This window comes from Camellia sinensis, chromosome 11 (genome assembly GCF_055761805.1).
Source record: "Camellia sinensis isolate YWXY chromosome 11, ASM5576180v1, whole genome shotgun sequence".
Taxonomy (NCBI): domain Eukaryota; kingdom Viridiplantae; phylum Streptophyta; class Magnoliopsida; order Ericales; family Theaceae; genus Camellia; species Camellia sinensis.
Genome location: NC_138971.1, coordinates 60365855 through 60386102, shown reverse-complemented (window position 1 = coordinate 60386102; position 20248 = coordinate 60365855). Strand labels below are relative to the sequence as shown.

At 31.5% G+C, this 20248-nt stretch overlaps 1 protein-coding gene across 2 annotated transcripts; it reads left to right on the top strand.

Moving 5' to 3' along the window:
• The first annotated feature begins 4882 nt into the window (after positions 1-4882).
• On the top strand, positions 4883-17842 carry LOC114271756 (ENTH/ANTH/VHS superfamily protein). 2 transcript variants are annotated; one of them, XM_028213393.2, is made up of 15 exons: positions 4883-5289; positions 5362-5431; positions 5527-5624; positions 8757-8895; positions 9029-9156; positions 13884-13976; positions 14102-14152; positions 14743-14808; positions 14902-14967; positions 15151-15231; positions 15341-15421; positions 15636-15812; positions 15885-15960; positions 16037-16161; positions 17299-17842. In XM_028213393.2, the coding sequence occupies exons 1-15, from the start codon at positions 5200-5202 to the stop codon at positions 17647-17649; spliced, it is 1692 nt and encodes a 563-aa protein (XP_028069194.1). In that variant the 5' UTR covers positions 4883-5199; the 3' UTR covers positions 17650-17842. The 2 variants fall into 2 exon arrangements, with proteins under 2 accessions (XP_028069194.1, XP_028069195.1); XM_028213394.2 differs by having other exon boundaries at positions 4921-5289; positions 17265-17842.
• The last annotated feature ends 2406 nt before the right edge of the window (positions 17843-20248 follow it).

The following is a 20248-nucleotide window of genomic DNA, read 5'->3' as shown; positions in this document are numbered from 1 at the left end:
TTCCACAGATGCCGCCAAATTGTGCTATTGAATCAAGAGTATCCAAGAAGATTAAAGCCACCATTACAACATATAAGAGATTTAGAGATCAATTTTTTTGATATCTAAAAGTGAAAATTTTGTCACAGAAGACATTTATGGATCAATTTCTATAGTCGTGAGGATAATCGCTAAAAGGTCGTTTCAAAAAATCAAAAACAAGACTTTAAGCGACAAAATTTTAAAAATGTCACTAATAAATAGACTTTTAGAGATAAAATAATTTGATCTCATAATGATTTATTTTTTAACAAAAATTTGGTCCCAAAATGATAATAATTTATCACTAATGTCTAATTTTTGTTATTAAAAATATAATGACGATACTTTTTATAACAAAAATAATTAATTCCTATTAAATAATTTTGTTCTTAAATTTGATTTTTAAAATTTCAATTTTTTTTGGTAATCACATTGTAGTGTGTGATTAACAACAAATTTGGTTGTCATTATTTAGAGTGATTTTTTTTTATTTTTTTTTTCACGTAAATCATTGTTCCCATTTTCTCACTTTGATTTATGTGTAGGATTTTATTTTTTTTATTGGTAACGTGTCTTTAGAGTTTGATCCATTCACCCTTTTTAAAAGTACATGACAACAACCCTCTTATTTGAGCTTATACGGAATGAATTGTTCAACCCTCTTATTTGATACGGAATGAAATGTTCAATCAGACACTTCTTGAATGAAAATGACATTCACCACAACAACCCCCCCCCCCCCCCCCCCCCCCCCAAAAAAAAAAAAATTATAACATTACTCAAACCCAACAAATCCTTTTCCTAAGTATTTGAGATTTTTCTGCATGAATTTTTTTTTTGTTACTCTAATCGTTTAATAACCTTGATTTTAATTGTGTTACCAATTAACATGTAATTATTTACTATTTAATTCAATTTAATTCGGGTTTCTATCGCATCTTTTTTTCATCTTCAATGTCACTCTTGTTAAATGACGTTCGTAACGCAAACTTTCATCATTGTTATATTATTAGGAATTTTTTTTTTTTATAATGCTTACAAAATTTACTTAAGCCTATTTTGGAAAGTGATTTTTTTTGAGTTTATTACTGCCTCCGTCCCCAAATATTAATTCTTTATTTTATTTTTCATTATCGCAAAATATTCGGTATTTTTCAAAAATTAAGGATTAAAATAATATAAATTTCCTATTTTTTCATTCTTTTAAATTCATTAACAACACAAAAAATACAATTATGACAATTGATATTTCTTAAAAAATGTAATATCAAAAGATAATTTTTAAAAATTAATATTTTTAAAGTGCAATAATTGTACTACAAAAAAAGTTAGATTCTCCAAAAATGGACTGTTATTTTGAGACAGAGGGAATAGATTTTTTTGAAAAAATATACAAAAAAATAGAGAAGTAATACGACCCAAATAAGTTAATAAACTTACTTTTTTCTTAATTGTTAAAAGAGGTCTTAAACTAATACACCTTTATCAGACCTTAGGCCTCGTTGGGGGAAGAGTCCCGTTTAGTCAAAAAGTTAAAAAATCATTAAAAAAATCAAAAAAACAACAACTCATATAAAAAAGTCAAAAAGATTCTATTTTCTCTCTACTTTTTGCACATCTTTTCGTAAAAAGTCAAAAAGTCATTTTAAACATATTAATTTTTTTTAGCTCATATTTTAGCCAAATAGCCAAAAAGTTACTAAATTAGCCTGTTCCCAAACAAAGCCTTAAGCTTTGTTTAGGATGATAGATTTTAGTCAAAAAAATTAAAAAAACATTATAAACTATCATATTATTGTTTTTATTTTTTTACATTTTTTTTTATAAACAACTAAAAAATTAATTAAAATAGTGAATTTCTATATAAAACCTTAGAATCTATTATTCACTCTGTTTAGTTTCAATTTTCATAATTCACTTTTAAGAAAATTTTACTTTTTACTTTTTCGTTTTTCGTTTTTTTTTTCGTTTTCACTAAATTTTAAAAATATTTTAAGCAATTTTTTTTAAAAATTTTTTTAGACACACCTAACCTAAATATACTTAAAAAGTATAATAATTGTAAAAAGAATCTTTAAAAAATTCATTAAATACCAAAAATAGAAAAATTTAGTATATTTTTCATATTTTTGTGTATTTATTAATTTTTAAAATATTTTTTTCACAAATATTTTACTATTTAAATACACTTAAGTAAGGTGCATATTAAAAATAAAAAATTGCTTAAAATGTTAAAAATATTCACTATAAACAAAAAATATAAAAAATAAAAAAATTTAATTAAAAAAAAATTAAATTCAAAAAACTTAAACTAAGGGCTGGTTTGGGATACCCTAAATAAGTACACTTTTTGACTTTTTATAAAAAAATATGTAAAAAAGTAGAGAACAGATGTTGATTAATATGATCTAAAAAAGATAACAAGATAAAAAAATGGACTAAAATAAGTTATGCCAAACAAAATTTAAATACACTTATCATGCATATAAACATCTACACGTACACTTATACGCAGATGCTGACGCTAACGTTGGGCAAAGTTTGTCAGTGTTAGTAGGACAATGTATTAGTAAAGGGGTATTACTATATAAATCTAAAAACTAGATTTAATTTTTAAATTTAATGATATGATAATTAATTAAGATATTTAAAATAATAAATTTTTTTTATATTTTCTCTAATCATCAATCAATTAAATTACTTATATATCATTAAGTGTAGAAAATAAGTCTTAGAAAGTGAGTTTGTATATTATTTTTATTAATACAATAAAATTATACGTATCAATTGATGTAGTAATTTAACATATTAACGGATAATATAATATAATTTTAGAAATTTTAAAAATTTATAATTTATATAATAAGTAAAATTTATAATTTAAAAATAATAATTTTATAATATATGTTAATATATTAATTGATATACCAATTAATATGTATAAAATCACCATATTAATATCAATGTGTTTGGTTTGAGTTTTTTGAAATAAGTTTTTTGAAAATTGAGTTTTTTGGTTTTCGTGTTTTTTGTTTTTAATTAATATTTTTAATTTTTTTTTTACTTTTTAGATGCACCTTACTTAGATGTATCTAAAAAATAAAAAATTTCTGAAAAAATATTTTTAAAAATTAATAAATACATAAAAATATAAAAAATGTACTGAATTCTCATATTTTTTTTTATATTTTTGGTATTTAGTGAATTTTTAAAAGGTTTTTTTCAATTTTTTTTTTTACTTTTTAGGTAATTTGTGTTAGGTATGTCTAAAAATTAAAAAAAAATCTCAAAATATTGAAAAAATATTTAGTGAAAATAAAAAAATACGAAAAATAAAAAAATAAATTTTCTAAAAAGTATTTTTGAAAAACGATAACCAAGCATATGATTTTTGCAAAATAGATTACTTAGGGGTTGTTTGGGGTGTCATAAATAAGTGCACTTTTTGTCTTTTTGGACTAAAAAATTGAAAAAAAAAATATGAATGTTTTGGTTAACTATTTGACTTTTTATAAAAAAATGTGTATTAAAAAATTATAAAAATTAATTTATAGAGAAAAATTAGGATGAAGAGTTGTACAGTCGTAATTGTTGATTTTTATGAATAATGTTAATTTTTTAACTTTGTGACTTTTTCTCAGCTTCTCAAACTTGGCCTTATTCTGTTTTTCTGTCTCAAGCTAGTGTACAACAGAGGCTTCAGTGGACCTTCTCGTGGCTCGTGTGAGATCCACCTGTAAAAACATACAGCCACGTATTCAATTTTAGTTGGCTCATTTTATTAACAAATATTATGTTGAAGGATTAAAAGCACAACAATGGTTATTGTATCTTAATTTGAAGGGTATTATAGACTTATTTTTATGATTACAACCGTTCATTTTATAAGATTTGTAGAGTATTTTATCCCTCCAAAAATCATATTAATCGGATATCGATAATTATATGATCGATAATCAAAAAAAAAAAACAATAAGTTTTTCTTTTAAAAAATGACATAAAAAATATGTAATTCAATCATATAGTTATTGATATCTAATTAATATGATTTTCAGTAAGCACGAAATAGTCAATAAATCTTACAAATAAATAATTCAAATCATAAAAATATACCAGTCACTGCTCTTAATCGTATTTTGAAACTTTATTATAAATTACACAAATCCATATATACAAATATTAAAGTCAAACCTAATAGGGCTGAGCAAGCGATCCGTAAAATCCGTAATCCGATCCAGTTCAGTCCAATCCGATAGGTTTGGATTGGTTTTTTGAATCCGCGGTTCGGTTCCGGATTGAAAAATTAAAAATCCGTAGTCTACGGATTGGTTCCGGATTGAACCCCACGGTTCCGGATTAGAACCGATCCGAACCGTATACAAATAGTCTATATTTTTATTATACATCCTCCCCCATAGTATCTTCTCTTAATTCTATATAAAATCTAAACTCAAACCTAAAACCATATAATATCTTATTTTATTACTCTTGTTTGTTGGTTTTTAGTTTTAATTTGTAATGGTTTAAATACTTATAGTGAAACCAATTTTCTTATGGTTGTTTAAATTTTAGAACAGTATGTCGCTATTATAGAAAAATATGTTGCTATTGTGGAACTAATATAGCGCTGTTTATATTTTTATAAAATTAAAGTGTTATAAATATATTTTGGTTATTTAATTATGTGAATCCGTGGTCCTAAACCGATCCAATCCGTATTTAAATGGATTGGTTCGGATTGATTTCATGATTTAAACGGATTGAATTGGTTCCAATATTTTAGGAACCGTAAAAAACGAATTGGTCCTGATTTTATCCCAATCCAATCCAATCCGGACCATACTCACCCCTAAAACCTAACGCCATTTTTATGTCATCTATTTTCAAATAATAAAAAAAAGGGACCATTTTTATATACCATAAAATTAACAATGATGACATATCAATTACACCCAATTGAGGGACCGCCAAAAGCCAGCAAGGTCGGAAAAAAAGCTTCAACAAAGGCGAGCGAAGAGAGAGAGAGAGAGAGAGTAACAACCCATTTCTTCTGCAGTTGTAGTCTTCAAGGAGAGAGAGAGAAGAGAAAGGTCTGAAGAACACGTAGAGAGAGAGAGAGAGAGAGAGAGAGAGAGAGAGCGATCGATCTTAGCGGCAACGGAATAGTGTATTTGACAGATGGGAACGCTACAGACATGGCGCAAAGCCTACGGTGCCCTCAAAGATAGCACCAAAGTCGGACTCGCCCATGTCAATAGCGATTTCAAGGTCTTCTCTCTCTCTCTTTCTCTCTCTACATATATATTCAATTCTTGAATTTGATGGGGGTTCTATGATTAGGATGTGGACGTTGCGATCGTTAAAGCCACGAACCACGTTGAGTGTCCACCCAAAGAAAGACACCTCAGGAGTGAGTTTTTATTCGCAGATCCATTTTTCTGTTCTCGTGTTTTCCAATTTTGATTTTATTTTATTTATTTTTTGGGTTTTTTATTTTTTTTTCAGAGATTTTTTCTGCCACGTCAGCGATTCGATCTCGAGCCGATGTTGCATACTGCATTCATGCGCTTGCGAGGCGATTGGCCAAGACCCATAATTGGACGGTATGGATTTTGATGTTTTTGGATTCAATGTTGTAAAAATTTTGCCCCAATTGCGTAGATTCGATTTGGGTTTGGCTTGAATTTGGTGCTACCTCATATGTTTAGTGGTTTACTTTTCACTGTTGGTTACTTTACTGTTGATTATTACTATTTTTAAGGGCTCATTTGGGAATTGTCTATTTCAATTGGGGTTTTGATTTTTTACGAAAAGATAAATAGAGAAATTGATGTAACAATTTATAGTGATTTTTTTAGCTTTTTGGCTAAAATCCATGATTCCCAAATGAGGCCTAAATATGGTCATGGATCTAATCAGATGCCATTGTGGGAAACTGGGAGTTTAGTGTTTCTCAATTTACATGCCTGCATATGGATTACTTGAGAAAAATATGTTGCATTTTCTCTTAATCAGATGTCCTGTCTTTGAAAAGGTGAAACTAAAACACTAAGAATTGAGCTCTTGATTTGTACCCCAGGTTCATGTGATTGCTCTTGTATTGTTATTTACACTCTGCTATAGTCCAATACAAACTGCTTATTAAGTTATTACCCAACAGTGAATCCTTGCCTTCTTTTCTACTTGGACGATAACAATAATAATGCTCTTTTAGCTATATTATATTTCTTTTACCACCTCTGGGTCTAACTAATTGTCTGTGGGTGATTCCAAAATTTACAAACAATCCACATTCCAGTAACATAGCTTTATGTCTTTACCATTATCAAGTTGGTCGTTGTAGTTCCAATTGCGGCAAACTAGCCATTCATTTTGGACATGGTCTTCATTTGGTCCAATTGATAACATTTGTCAATAGCTTAAATGGAAAATGGTCACGTACACCTCATATGACCACTTTTTAAGCGTAAAAGGTGAACATCATCCAATATTTATGTACACCTCATAATACACATCAAACTAAGCATTGTGTCCTAATCAAGTGGGGTGGGCTATATGAATAATTTTTGTCATTCCACTTTGTCAAGGCTAATTAGTAAGTCAAATCAAATGAATTTATATCTTCCTAATAGTTGCATCTTCAGGTCTTCGTTATACATGACTAAACAATCTTTAAATAATTTTTCTCAACTTATCTTCAATTAGTGCTACTCTTATCATTTCATGAATATATTTATTTCTAAGTTTGCCTTTCTTAATCTTACCACACATCTATTTAAGCATCTACATCTTTGCAAGTTGCAACACACATTTTATGATCATGTTGTTTGTTATTAGCCAAACATTCTCTCTCTATCACTAACCGCATAACAGTTCTATAGAATTTTCTTCTCAATTTTGTTAATATTTGTTGATCACAAATATGATAGAAACACTCCTCCACTTGAACTAATCTACTACAATTTTATAGAAAACACCAGCTTCAACTTTTCAAAGCTAAAGTCTCGTTTGGGAACGGGCTTTTTTAGTAGTTTTTTGACTTTTTTGCTAAAATGTGATGTAAAAAAAAACTAGTATGTTTGGGATAACTTTTTGATTTTTATGAAAAGATGTGTAAAAAGTAGAGAAAAAATGGAATATTTGACTTTTTGGTATAGGATGTTGGTTTTTTGATTTTTTTAGGGACTTTTAGGCTTTTAGGGTAAAAAGTGATGTTGCCAAAATAGGCCTTAGTAACTAAAATGTTCACTATTTGTTATGCCATAATTTTAATCTTCACTTTTCCATTATTTCTATTTTTATTGTTACAAAAGTATTTTATTTATTATTTATTGTTTATACTAATTAGAACTCTTTTGACTCGAGTGCGTTGCTTCAGATTTTTAATTTAGTGTTAATTTCTTCCTTAGGTTCATCCACTAGAACAATATCATATATGGACAATATATGCCCATAGAATATCATCCTGAATGTATTTACTTATTTCATCCATGACTAAGACTCGGGGACGAATCTTGATGCATGGACTAAAGATGATTTGTAATTATTTATATGGTAGTCATGTATGTTACTAAATATGTAATGCATGGACTAGGTATATCTAGCTTTTTGTTTTTTTCGATAATATACTCCTCGAAGGAGACAACTTTTTGGTCAGGGTTCTATCTATACTTTAAGAGGGCATATTTATCTGTAGCAAAATGTTGAATGCTTGAAAGAAGACAATAATGATCGAATGTTAAATTTTCCCAAAAAAACAAAAGCAATGATAAGGAAATTTTCTTTTTATAAAAAATTCAATAATAAAGAATATTTTCATAAAACTTTAAACGCTATGTTTCTTATCAATGATATGAAAATTTGAAAATTTCAGGCAGTTGCCCTGTCCCTCCTCTCCCATCTGCGTTTACCCTTGCATGGAACTTTCTAATGTGAGAAGTATCAAGTATCCATGTCTGACATGTGAATGCTAGACATGGGTATGGCGTAGGTGGTTGAGACATCTGGTTTGATATGTAATCAACAAGCATATTTGATGACTTAAATTTAATGCATGTGTATTTGAAAACAAACTTATCACGTTTCTTTCCTACATTATTCCTTCTAAATGGCTGAGTTGTCTGTATTGAACGCATGGTGTTACATAAAATCACGATTTTTTCCTAAAGAGATAAGGGAAGCGTATTTTTATTATCCCCATGCCACTAAATTTGGAGTTCACATAATTCCAACACTAGGACACATACCTGAGACAAGTACATGAATCCTTGCTACCGACTAGGTGCTATAGTTTTAAATAAAGAGAAGGATTGTTTTTTGTTATTTATTTATTTATTTTAGTTACATTTTCTTATTACTGCAAAGTAATTTTTTTGTGTCTTCTATATTTTGACTGTTTTTTTAGTAATATTCATTGTTTGTGTGTGTTAGTTTCTCCATTTGTCATCAGAATTTCAGGATCAGCTTTATTATTATTATTATTTTAATCTATGTTCATCTTGTAAAGCTTCAACAAGATTTGAACCATTTTCTTATTTTTGTTTGTCTTTTCCTTATTGCTATGCCCTTTGTTACATTTAAATGTTCCTCTGAAAATGTTGGATCCATGCCAATCAATGTAGCTATCTATATTCTTGATTGACAATTGATGCTTAAAATATAGCCAAAAGTCTAGCTCATAATTATCTTGTTCATACGCTTCTATTTATGATTATTTTTTGTTTTTTGGTCAACAGGTGGCATTAAAGACACTGATAGTTGTCCATAGGGCTTTGAGGGAGGGAGACCCTACTTTTAGAGAAGAACTTCTGAATTTCCAACAAAGAGGACGCATTCTCCAATTGTCTAATTTCAAGGATGATTCAAGCCCTATTGGTTAATTAACACTATATTTTTCTAATTTATTTAAATTATTGTTGACTTGTATCTTGCTGACATGAATTATTTTGTTAATTTTGCTTTTGAACGTTTTATTCTTTTTGCTAACTTTTTTTTCCCCTCCCTGTAGCTTGGGATTGCTCTGCCTGGGTACGTACATATGCACTGTTTTTGGAGGAACGACTTGAATGCTTTAGGATTCTGAAATATGATATTGAAGCTGAGCGTCTCCCTAGACCTGGCCAAGCTCAGGAGAAGGTATGCACCAGATGAGTCAATAATAGTTCTACTGAGAGGTGAACAGAGATTTAAAGGGTTCACAGTTAAAATATGAGATGGAATTGATAAGTAATAGGATTACAATACTCAACGTTCCTTTTTCAATCAGGAGTTCTGTGGCTTTAGTTCTTTCTTCTTTGCATAACCATTAACTATTTGGTTTTCAATTAGAACTGCCGAGGTAAATATAGTTTGCTTTTTAAATTCTTCTTCTTTCCCATTTTATGTGTCACACTATTCATGTTTGGATGTCCCATTTTTTGTCCTGGTTTGAGAAGTCAAAAAGCCGACAGCCAACACATAAAAAAGCTACTCAGATCCCTTATAAACATAAATCTTATTTTGAATCGATTAAATGCTACATCGTTCCCATTAAGTGATGCGTTGCGCCTGCCTTCGGGTGTTTCGAAAAGTCTGGGTGCGGTGAAAAATAAGCCAAGGTTTTCGCTTTTTTTTGGACGAGCGCGGATAAAGAAGCAAGTCCAAGACTATAGGTTTAAGGTAGCTACATGGAATGTATGGACTTTAATTGGTAAAACTATGGAATTGGTAGATGTCATGAGGTAAGAATAAGACAAGGGTCTTGCAGAAAATGTAGTTGCAATCATTAGGAAAGGTGATAGGATTATGTTAGTTAAACTAATTATTGAAGAGAATATAGTAAACGTTATCAGTGCATTTGCTCTCCAAGTAGGATTAGATGATCAGATTAAGATTTTTGGGACCAAATAGATGAGGTATTAAAGGAGATACCCGTAGGAGAAAACCTAGTTATAGGTGGTGATTCAACGACCATGTATGAATAGATAAACTAGGTTATAAGAGGGTGTGCATGGTGGATATGGTTTTGGTGGAGAGAGTATTTTAGATTTTACGTTGGCTTCTGACCTGGTTGTGGCCAATACTATGTATAAGAAGAGAGGGGATCATTTGATAATCTTTAAGAGTGGGTCAATTAAGAGCTAAATAGATTCCTTTTTAGTAAGAAAAGGAGACCGTCTAAAATGTAGCGACTGTAAGGTCATTCCTGGAGAGAGCCTGAAGCCTCAACATAGGATTTTGGTACTAGATTTGTGCTTTAAAAGGCAATACCAAGGTAGGAAGGATAGTGGGTGTTGTAGGACGAGATGGTGGGACTGAAAAGGAGATAAACTAGAAATATTTAAGAATAGAATGGATAAAAAAGATATTTAACACTATACGGAACTCAATGTCCAATTGTATGAGGAGAATTTCAAGGGAAGTTCTTGGAGAGTCGAAAGGAAAGGGACTCAACTTTAGGGAAACTTGGTGGTGGAGAGAGGAGGTTCAAGCGGTAGTAAAGACGAAAAAAGAGTACTTTAAAAAGTGGCAAACTAATAGAACTGAGAAAAACCTTAAGAGCTACAGATTGGCTAATAAGGAGGTCAAAAAAATAGTGAAAAAGACTAAGTTGAAAGCCTATGATGACCTATACACCAGACTAGATAGTAAGAAGGGAGAGAAGAGGATATACAAACTTGCTAAGATAAGAGAGAAAAATAAGAGATTTCAATCAAGTTAAGTGCATCAAGAGTGAGGACTCGAAGGTGTTAGTAAAGGATGAAGAGATTAAGGAGAGGTGGAAGAACTATTTTGAGAAGTTGTTAAATGAGGAACATGGAGGTAGGTCAAAAGGGAGGGGAGGGAAGTAGGCATTAATAAGGAAAATCAGGACTACAGGTTCTATTGCACGATTAGGAACTTTGAAGTGGAGATTACACTTGAAAAAATGAAATCGAATAAGGTTTTAGGACCCAATACACTTAAGAAAATGAAATCGAATAAGGTTTTAGGATCCAATGATATCTCTACTGAAGCTTGGAAATGTTTGGGTAGAAAGGGAGTTGCTTGGTTGAATAAGTTATTTAGCAAGATTTTTTTGATGAGAAAAATGCCAAAGTAGTAGAGGAAGAGTATTTTAGTGCCAATCTATAATAATAAAGGAGATGTTTAGAATTGCAACAATTATAGAGGAATCAAGCTATGTGTCATATAATGAAAGTATGGGAGAGAGTGATGGAACGTCGACTGCGAGATATAACGGAGGGGTCAGAGAATCAATTTGGGTGTATACCTGGTAGGTTAACAATGGAAGCGATCTATCTTTTAAGGAGAGTTATAGAAAAGTATGGAGAAAATAAAAGTGACATTCATATGGTTTATCAATCTTGAGAAAGTGTATGATAGAGTGTCGCGGGATATAATTTGGTGGGTGTTAGAAAAGAAAGGGGTGACAAAAGGTTACATTGATGTGATTAGGGATATGTATGAAGGTGTGGTGACCATAATTAGATCGCTTGCTGGAGAGACAAGTGAATTTTTAATTACTATAGGGTTATATTAAGGATCAATCTTAAGTCTTTATCTTTTTCCTTTAATTATGGATGAGTTGATGAGAAATATTCAGGATAATGTGCCATGGTGTATGCTTTTTGCAGATGATATTGTATTAGTGGATGAGACTAGAGAATGAGTTAACACTAAATTGGAGATTTGGAGAGAAACTTTTGAATCAGAAGGATTTAGGATAAGAACTAAGACAGAGTACATGGAATGTAATTTTAGTAACAGTAATAATGGAAGCAGAAGAGAAGTGAAAATTGAGAACCAAAAACTACCTAAGAGTAAACATTTTCGTTATTTAGGATCGATTATCACAATGGCTGGGGAGATTGAAGCGGATGTAGTATATAGAATTAACACGGAGGTGGCTTAAGTGGAGGAGTGCGTTTGGGGTACTATACGATAAACGCGTACCCACTAGACTAAAAGGAAAGTTTTATAGAACAACTATTAGACCAGTGATGTTGTATGAGATGGAATGTTGGGCAACTAAGAAATAACATGTCGATAAGATGAGTGTTGTTGAGATGTAAATACTAAAGTGGATGTGTGACAAGACTAGAAAAGACAGAGTTAGAAATGAGTATATTCAATAGAAGATTAGTTGAGAAAGAATAGATTGAGATGGTTTGGTCATATACAATGGAGACCAATAAAAGTAGTAGTGAAGAGATGCGATAGAGTGACGATAAATGGAAGTGTTAGGGGAAGGGGCAGACCTAGATTGACGTGTGCTAGTATAGTAAATAAAGATATTAGTCTTCTTAATTTGACTAACGAAATGGCTTTGGATAGAGTCGAGTGGAGAAGAAGGATTCATGTAGCCGATCCCATTTGATGGGACTTAAGGCTTGGTTTGGTTTGATTTGAAAAATATTACCCTTCTTTAAACTTTTGTTTAAATACAATCATTGCCTACAACTTTTGTTTAAACTTTCTTAAATTGTGCATAGTCAACTGAGACGCATCAAGTGGGATGAAGGGAGTAATAAATAAGAAAGCTAATTGAATGTTGAATGCTTGAAAGAGCTTTAAAGATTCAATACATGGTGTGCATGTTTACTTTAGGGATATGAAGGCATTTACCAATATAAAATTTATCTTTTCTCTTTCTCTGTGTGTGTGTGTGTGTGTGTATTTGAACAATATTTTAAAACATGGAAGCCTTTGATCATTTGGTGACAAGCCTTGAGATCATTAGTGACAAATACTGTATAAAAAATATTTAAACATAATTAAAGAAGGGAAATAAAATAGATGAAAAGGCAAAGACAAAAATATATGTACCTTTCTTACACATTTTCAAATTTTCTACAATAATATTCTTAATGGGTTCCATAATTCCATTATTGTTGATTTCTAGAAATTCCTTATGGAATGGAATTGAGGGATTGTTGAAAACATGGCTCAATAAATAAACTTTATGTGGCAAATTGAGAAAACAGAAGTGTTTGAAAATTTTGTGCTTACCAAACAAAAAAAAGTCAATATTGGTCACCGAGAAGTTGAAAAGTTAGTAAATAGAAAGCTGATCAGTAAACAGAAAAGTGGATGTGATGAGCATAGTCCGCATGATTTGAGTCATAGAGCATGCAAAGGCACACTCTTATCAAGCCTTGATTTGTGAGCCATGATAAGATCCTTGCTAATTTTTTTGAGCCTTTAAGCCATGTTTGTTTTACTCCATATGTGTTGGGATTTGATTAGCAATCTGGTGGTCCTCACATAAATCGTGTTTGTGTTGCAAAAATGTTATGGGACAACCAATCCCTTGGGATTGGAGTTGAAAAATACAATTTACCCCCACTTTAGAAAAATAACAAAGCCACCTTTTATTTATTGAGGACTTTTATTTAATTTTCATAGATTTATTCCCAACCAACTTGTACAACCATACTAGTACACAAGCCAATTACAAACACAATTTAGCCTCCAACCTAATACCACCACCCTAGTAATTCAATCTCTCAATCCCACCTAACCTAATTGGCAAACAAACACAGCCTTAGGTGCTTAAGAACTGCGCAGGCCTGATGAATCCTTGAGTCAATCTATTAAAACTATGGTTGGAAACTTCTTAATGTACACACACCTTGCAGCACCCCTGATTAATGGGCGCTAACACTGGTTATCTATTGCCTTTTTTTTCCCCCCATCCCTTCTAAATTCTTTCAGATACTGCTTATGTTTTCATTAATTATGAATTGTAAAGTGAACTTGTATCTGGGATGATATTGAGTCATGGTGACTGGGGTGTCAATTATATTGAAACATTCTGGGTGCCATCTGTTTTTATTGGTCTGGGTCTGACATTTTCCAATATCATTTCTTTTTGCTCATAGGGCTACAGCAGAACTAGGGAGCTGGACAGTGAAGAACTGTTGGAGCAGTTACCCTCTTTGCAGCAGCTGCTGTATCGTCTCATTGGATGCAGGGTACGCTTTCTGAAAACTTAGGATTCATATGCATATAAGTTTCTATTTCTGAGATTGATCTTTGTGTGATTATCTAATATTTTTAAAAACTGTGAATGAAAATTGATTTTACATCTACTTCACAGCCTGAAGGAGCAGCGGTCGGCAATTACGTAATACAGTATGCCCTGGCTCTGGTATGTGTGGTGGTTTATATTTCATGCATGGTACCCAAGTTTAAAAAGAATTGTTACTAAAATGGTTTTCAATGATATTTTAAGGACCGTGTAAAGAAGATAAATTAAGCATCAGCCATCATCCCTGTAAATATAGAAAATGTTAGTTGCCAGTCATTATTCATGAAAAAAAAAAAAAAAAAGGCAAAAGAACTTGGTTTTACATAAAAGCACAAATAAAATTTGAATTGTAGTTTCTTTGCTTGGAATTGTAGCTGTCTTGAAACTTTGATTAATTTGTTCAATACAAAAGCCTTGTTGCCGACCCATTTATTTTGACATGTTTGTCTGAAATTTTGTAGCCCCCAACCTCTCTCCCTCGTGTTTGTATGTGAAAACGTATAGTGGGGGAGGAACTTGATCCATTAAATTTGATGCACGTGTTTTCCTTGTAACCAACATCTGCTACCACTGGTTGAGGAAGGAAAAGGAAAAAGAAAAAGAAAAAGAGAGAACATTTATTATGCATTTAACTATCCTATTTTCCTAGTTGATGTGGAATGTAATAATGTATAAATTGTCCCTGACCTTGTCAATGTATGTAATTTCAGGTACTCAAGGAGAGTTTTAAGATTTATTGTGCAATTAATGATGGAATCATCAATCTGGTTGATAAGGTGAATTGCCTTTATTTTCTTTCAAGATTACTTCAACGAGGTGCTATGTGGCAATTTTCACTTAGCCATTCTCTTTTTAATTTTTTGGTTCAGTTTTTTGAGATGCCAAGACATGAAGCAATCAAATCCCTAGATGTATATAAACGAGCTGGACAGCAGGTGATTGGTTCTTCTTTCTTTCTTTTTATTTTTTTGAATCACCTTGGTTGACTCTTGTTGCAATTTCCAAATTGACTTTTCGTAGTTTGTTAAATTTAATTGTGATGGACCTGAATATTAGATTTTAGGGTTAAATTATTCAAATTTCACATGTATTACTAAAAAGATTGGTGTTTTCTGCAGGCTCGGAGCCTTGCTGATTTTTATGAAGTTTGCAAAGGTTTGGAACTTGCTAGAAATTTCCAATTTCCTGCTTTGAGAGAGGTGATGATGCTTTGACTGAATATAATATTTAGTTGGTTATATTGTTTTTTTTTCTTTAATTCTACTGTTTCAACCGATACTAACTTGACATTTTGTTCGTCTTTTCCAGCCTCCAGAGTCCTTTCTTGTAACCATGGAAGAATATATTAGAGAGGCACCGCGGATGGTTTCCGCCCCTAGAGAGACATTGGTCAGTGTGATAAATTCATTTGCAATAACAAATTCTTGTTGCACAAAATATTTTCTGAATTGTACTGAACTTCCCTGCCATAGCTATTTTAGTAACCACATTGATTCTTTCTTGTGATTTGTATTTGTTTAACTCTATTACTTCTTGCCAATTCAACTCTGATTTTACAAGTTATTTGCTGTGGGATTAATATATGGTAGTCATTATGAATCAGGAATATCCAGAAAGGCTCCAATTGACGTATAAACCAGAAGAAGTTTCTCCTGAAGATGCAGCAGTATCCATTGATGAACCTATGCCACTTCCTTCAGAGGATGTTTCTATGTCGGATGGTGTGGTTTCTCCCCATCCCCCTCCTCCTCCAACCAACTTGGATACTGGAGATCTGCTGGTAAAATTCTCAACTCTTATTCTGTGTGTGTGTGTGTGTGAGATAAACCTTCTCAATTTTTGGGTTTTCCAGGGATTATCTGTCACCACACCTGATGCATCTGCAATTGAAGAAAGCAATGCTTTGTCTTTAGCCATTGTTCCGTCTGGTAATTAAGATATGCTAAACCTAATTCCGTTGCATATTATGTTTTATAAGAAAAGTAATAATCTGTATCTGTCCAGGTACTACTGCTTCATCATTTGATTCTGGTGCTGTTCAAGCAAGAGATCTGGATCCTACTGGATGGGAACTTGCCTTGGTCACCACATCTAGCAGCAACGCCTCTTCTGTTAGTGAGAGGCAACTGGTAGGATCTTATGTCTGCTCTTTTTTTTTTTTTCCCCATATTTATATTCATTGCTTTTAGCCACAGCATGGTTAGTGTTATTTGCCCCAGAAAATCAGCCTCCCTACATAAAAAGGGAAAAAAAAAAAAAAAAAAAAAAGAAAAGTTGGGGATAAGGTTGCCTACCTACTACCTTTCCCAGATCTTGCTGTAAGAGGGAGTTTTGTGCACTTGGTATGACTTCTACGACCTACAATCATGTCTCGATCAGTATGAATAAAATATGTTACCACTTCTAGTAGACTCTTAAAAATGATGGCCTAAGCATTGGTTATTTTCGTTGTATAGTAAACACATTATTGTGACCTATGTTACATGGATTCTTTTAAATCTGTATATGTAGTATCAGTGTCTAGCATTTGACACTGGACTCTTGAGTAAGGGTATGAGATATGGATTTGACATGCTTAGTTGGACATGCATTCATCAATTATGCCAAGTACTTGAGTTTATTATAATAATACTCCCATTTTATTCATAATGTTCCAAGTTAGTTCGAAAACGCCATTTTACCCTCTTGTTTAGAAAAAAACAAAATTGTAATTATACTTCATCTTTGTTGTTGATTAAAAAAAAATATTGAAGAAATATGAAAGTGTCCTAGTGTCTTGTACATGTTAGATATGAGATTTAGATGAATTTACTTAGCACATATTTGCTCCCAATTTCATGTAACATAGGTTATAAGTACATGGCCAAACACTGATAAACAAAATAATATTAACAATTTTTAAAAAATTTGTCACTTACTAAAAAAGTGTTAAAAAGAAAGTCAGAATTTAGGTAGAGAATTGAGGCGCCTGAGGGTGAGGAAACTAGTTGTTGACAGCTTACATCCAAGGTAAAGAAACTGTACCTATCGTTCCGGTTGTTCTGTACCCTTCAATTACCTGAATGAAATAGGCAAATCTCTATTAGAAAATTTCTTTCATGGCCGCTGAATTAAATTGGTAGTGTCGGGAATGTGTGCGCTATGCTGTGAAAATCATATACACGCCACTGGTATTATGGTTTCTACTGTTTTATTACTATTACACTTGCAAATGTTGCAAATTCCCTCTCAGATTTCACATATGCTCCTTGACCACTAAATGTCAGGCTGGTGGAATGGACTCGCTCACTCTGAATAGTTTGTACGACGAAGGTGCATACAGAGCCTCTCAGCAGCCCATGTACGGAAGACCAGCCCCAAATCCATTTGAAGTCTCAGATCCATTTGCTTTTTCTAACAATGTCGCCCATCCTCAAGCAATGCAAATGGCAACAATTGATCAGCAGCAGAACAATCCTTTTGGTCCATACCAACCTGCCTATCCGCAGCCACAGCAGCAACATTTGATGATGAGCCCACAAAATCCCTTTGGCGATGCTGGGTTTGGAGCATTTCCTGCTAATGCTGCTGCTCATCCACAAGCAAATAATCCATTCGGAAGCACAGGCCTTCTTTAACTACATGTTGGAACATCTAAAATAGCGTAATGTACCTGGGCATTGTTGATTTTGGTGTATTGAGAGGTGAGTTGAAGCAGCTTGTGGCGTTGTGTATTCCAATCTTTATAGCATAGATGATTTCAGAGCTTGAATCATATATTTTTTTGTACAAGATAGCGCTTTGATAATGAAGATGAAACAATTTCGGTTATGTGTAATTGTTGGTTATGTTTGGCTAAATACTAGGTTTGGTATGTGTGACGTGTGTTAGGTGAAGGGGTACAAACAAATTGGTCATATTAGCCTTAGTTGATTTAGGTGTCAAGGAAGAGATTTGGTGGCCTTTCTCACTAGTAAATGGATTAGAATCTGACTAACAAAAGACTGGACTTTGACATATGACATGTATAGATGGGCATCTCACTAGTAAATGATAGGATAGATTTCTTGATGAATTTTTTTACAGTAGGGATTTTATACATTGCTGCATATTCTCTTCGAGGGCCCCAAAACTCTTATTGTTACCCTGTGAAATGGAGTTTTGAGTTCTCTTAAGACACTGTTTTTTTTTTTTTTTTATATATATATACGTATATATAGTTTATTAAGACAGTTCAGTGTATGGGACACTTTTTTAATTAAAATATGATATGAAAAAGATAAAATTTATCAAAAATTAATATCAAAGAATCAAATTGTGTTTATGTCACTCATGAATGAGATTTTTAGAATTCTTTGAGAGCTAAGTGACTTCATGATCCAAATATGATCGAGTAATATAAGAGTTTTAATGTATAAAAGTTCTTCAAGTCTCCTTCATCAAAGTTCTCTTATTAAACTCTTTGGTTATAACTCGTCAAAACTTATTTTCTTTGGATTGGTATATTATTTAGGGCCAATACAATAGCATCATGCTTTGATATTGGCCAAAACTTAAATAATTTTGAGCCATTACTTTGAAGGACTCAACATCAATCTCAACTAGTAAAACTACATCATGCCCATGCCCATATAGTAAATCATAAGGAGTTGCTCTAATACTAGATCTTTTTGTAGTCTTGTAACACATCCAATAATGGGTTGTGTCAATGTATTATACCTCTTTGATAAATTTATTTAAAGCTTCTGCTTGTCTATTTGCTTGAGCATGGGGTAGAATTCATGATATATTTGTACCAAATTTTGCTATGAAAGTTCTTACTGAATTTCCATCTTACATAGTTCCATTGTACATAGTGATTGTTTGAGAAATCCCCAAGCCTAAGAGTAACATCTTTGACATACTAAGGGGTTGTTTGGAATGACCTAAATAAGTGTATTTTTTGTCTTTTTACGAAAAGATGTGCAGAAAAATAGAGAGATGATGTGATGAAAAAAAAATAAAAAGTGTATATTTATTTAGGATAACCAAACTTGGCCTAAATTTTGGTCAAGTGACTTGTAAGATTTTGCTTCTACTCCCGTACTAAAGTATTGCCACTAGAATGAAGCAATGTTTGCTTCAAAAAACGATGATGAATTTTTGTATTAAATCCGTGGCCTCAACCCTACTCTCTCTCTCTCTCTCTCTCTCTCTATATATATATATATATATATATATGTATATATATATTAGTTTAAAAATGCTCGTGCAAAGCACAGACTATTATTACAGTATGTTTAAGTTTCGTATTTTGATAATTTTTTAAAAATTAGAATATTGTTTTATGAAATTGAAAAGAATAAATCATTAGATATATAATATAATTATATGGTATGACATGCATCATTTTTTTGATTTGTTATATATCTAATGATGTAGACTCCAATTCTATTACCATATTTATGAGTCCTTAACATTTTTCTGAATTCATTAAAAAAAAGGGCAAATTACATATACCTCCCTCGAGATTTAGCTAAATTACAGATACCCCTGAGGTTTCAGAAATTACAGATACCTCCTGAGGTTTATATTTTCATAACAAATCGCTTTCTGAGGTTTATATTTTCTTAACAATTTGCTCCCTAATTTGTTATGCAAATAGTACCTTCAGCGGGGTATCTATAATTTCTCAAACCTCAGGAGGGTATCTGTAATTTTGCTAAACCTCGAGGGGGTATATGTAATTTGCCCTAAAAAAAATTGTGGATTGTAACTTTTTTCAACAGATAAATATAAAACAAATATTTAAATAATTCCCCTATTTAAAAAAAAAAAAACTACCAAGATAATTCATTGAACTGATAAAGAAGTCGAAGAAAATACATATACAAACAAATGACTAATTTTATTAATACATCAATCATACTTACATAACAAATGACTAATTTTATTAATGAGTAAATCATTAATTAAATTAACAATTTTTAATGATATGAAAACTATTTTTCAGTTAATCATTTTGTTAATAAATAAACATTAAGTCAATTAACCATTTTTAATTATATGAGAAATATTTTTTAATAAATAATTTTGATAATTTATTATTGTATAGATGAATATTTTGTTTTCCTAATTTTGTGTTAAACTAAAATTTATAACGATAGTTATAATTTCTAATATTATATGACTGATTCATATTTTAAACAAACCTTTTAGAGGTGTATGTAATTTGTTAAAAAATAAAAGATATTTGTT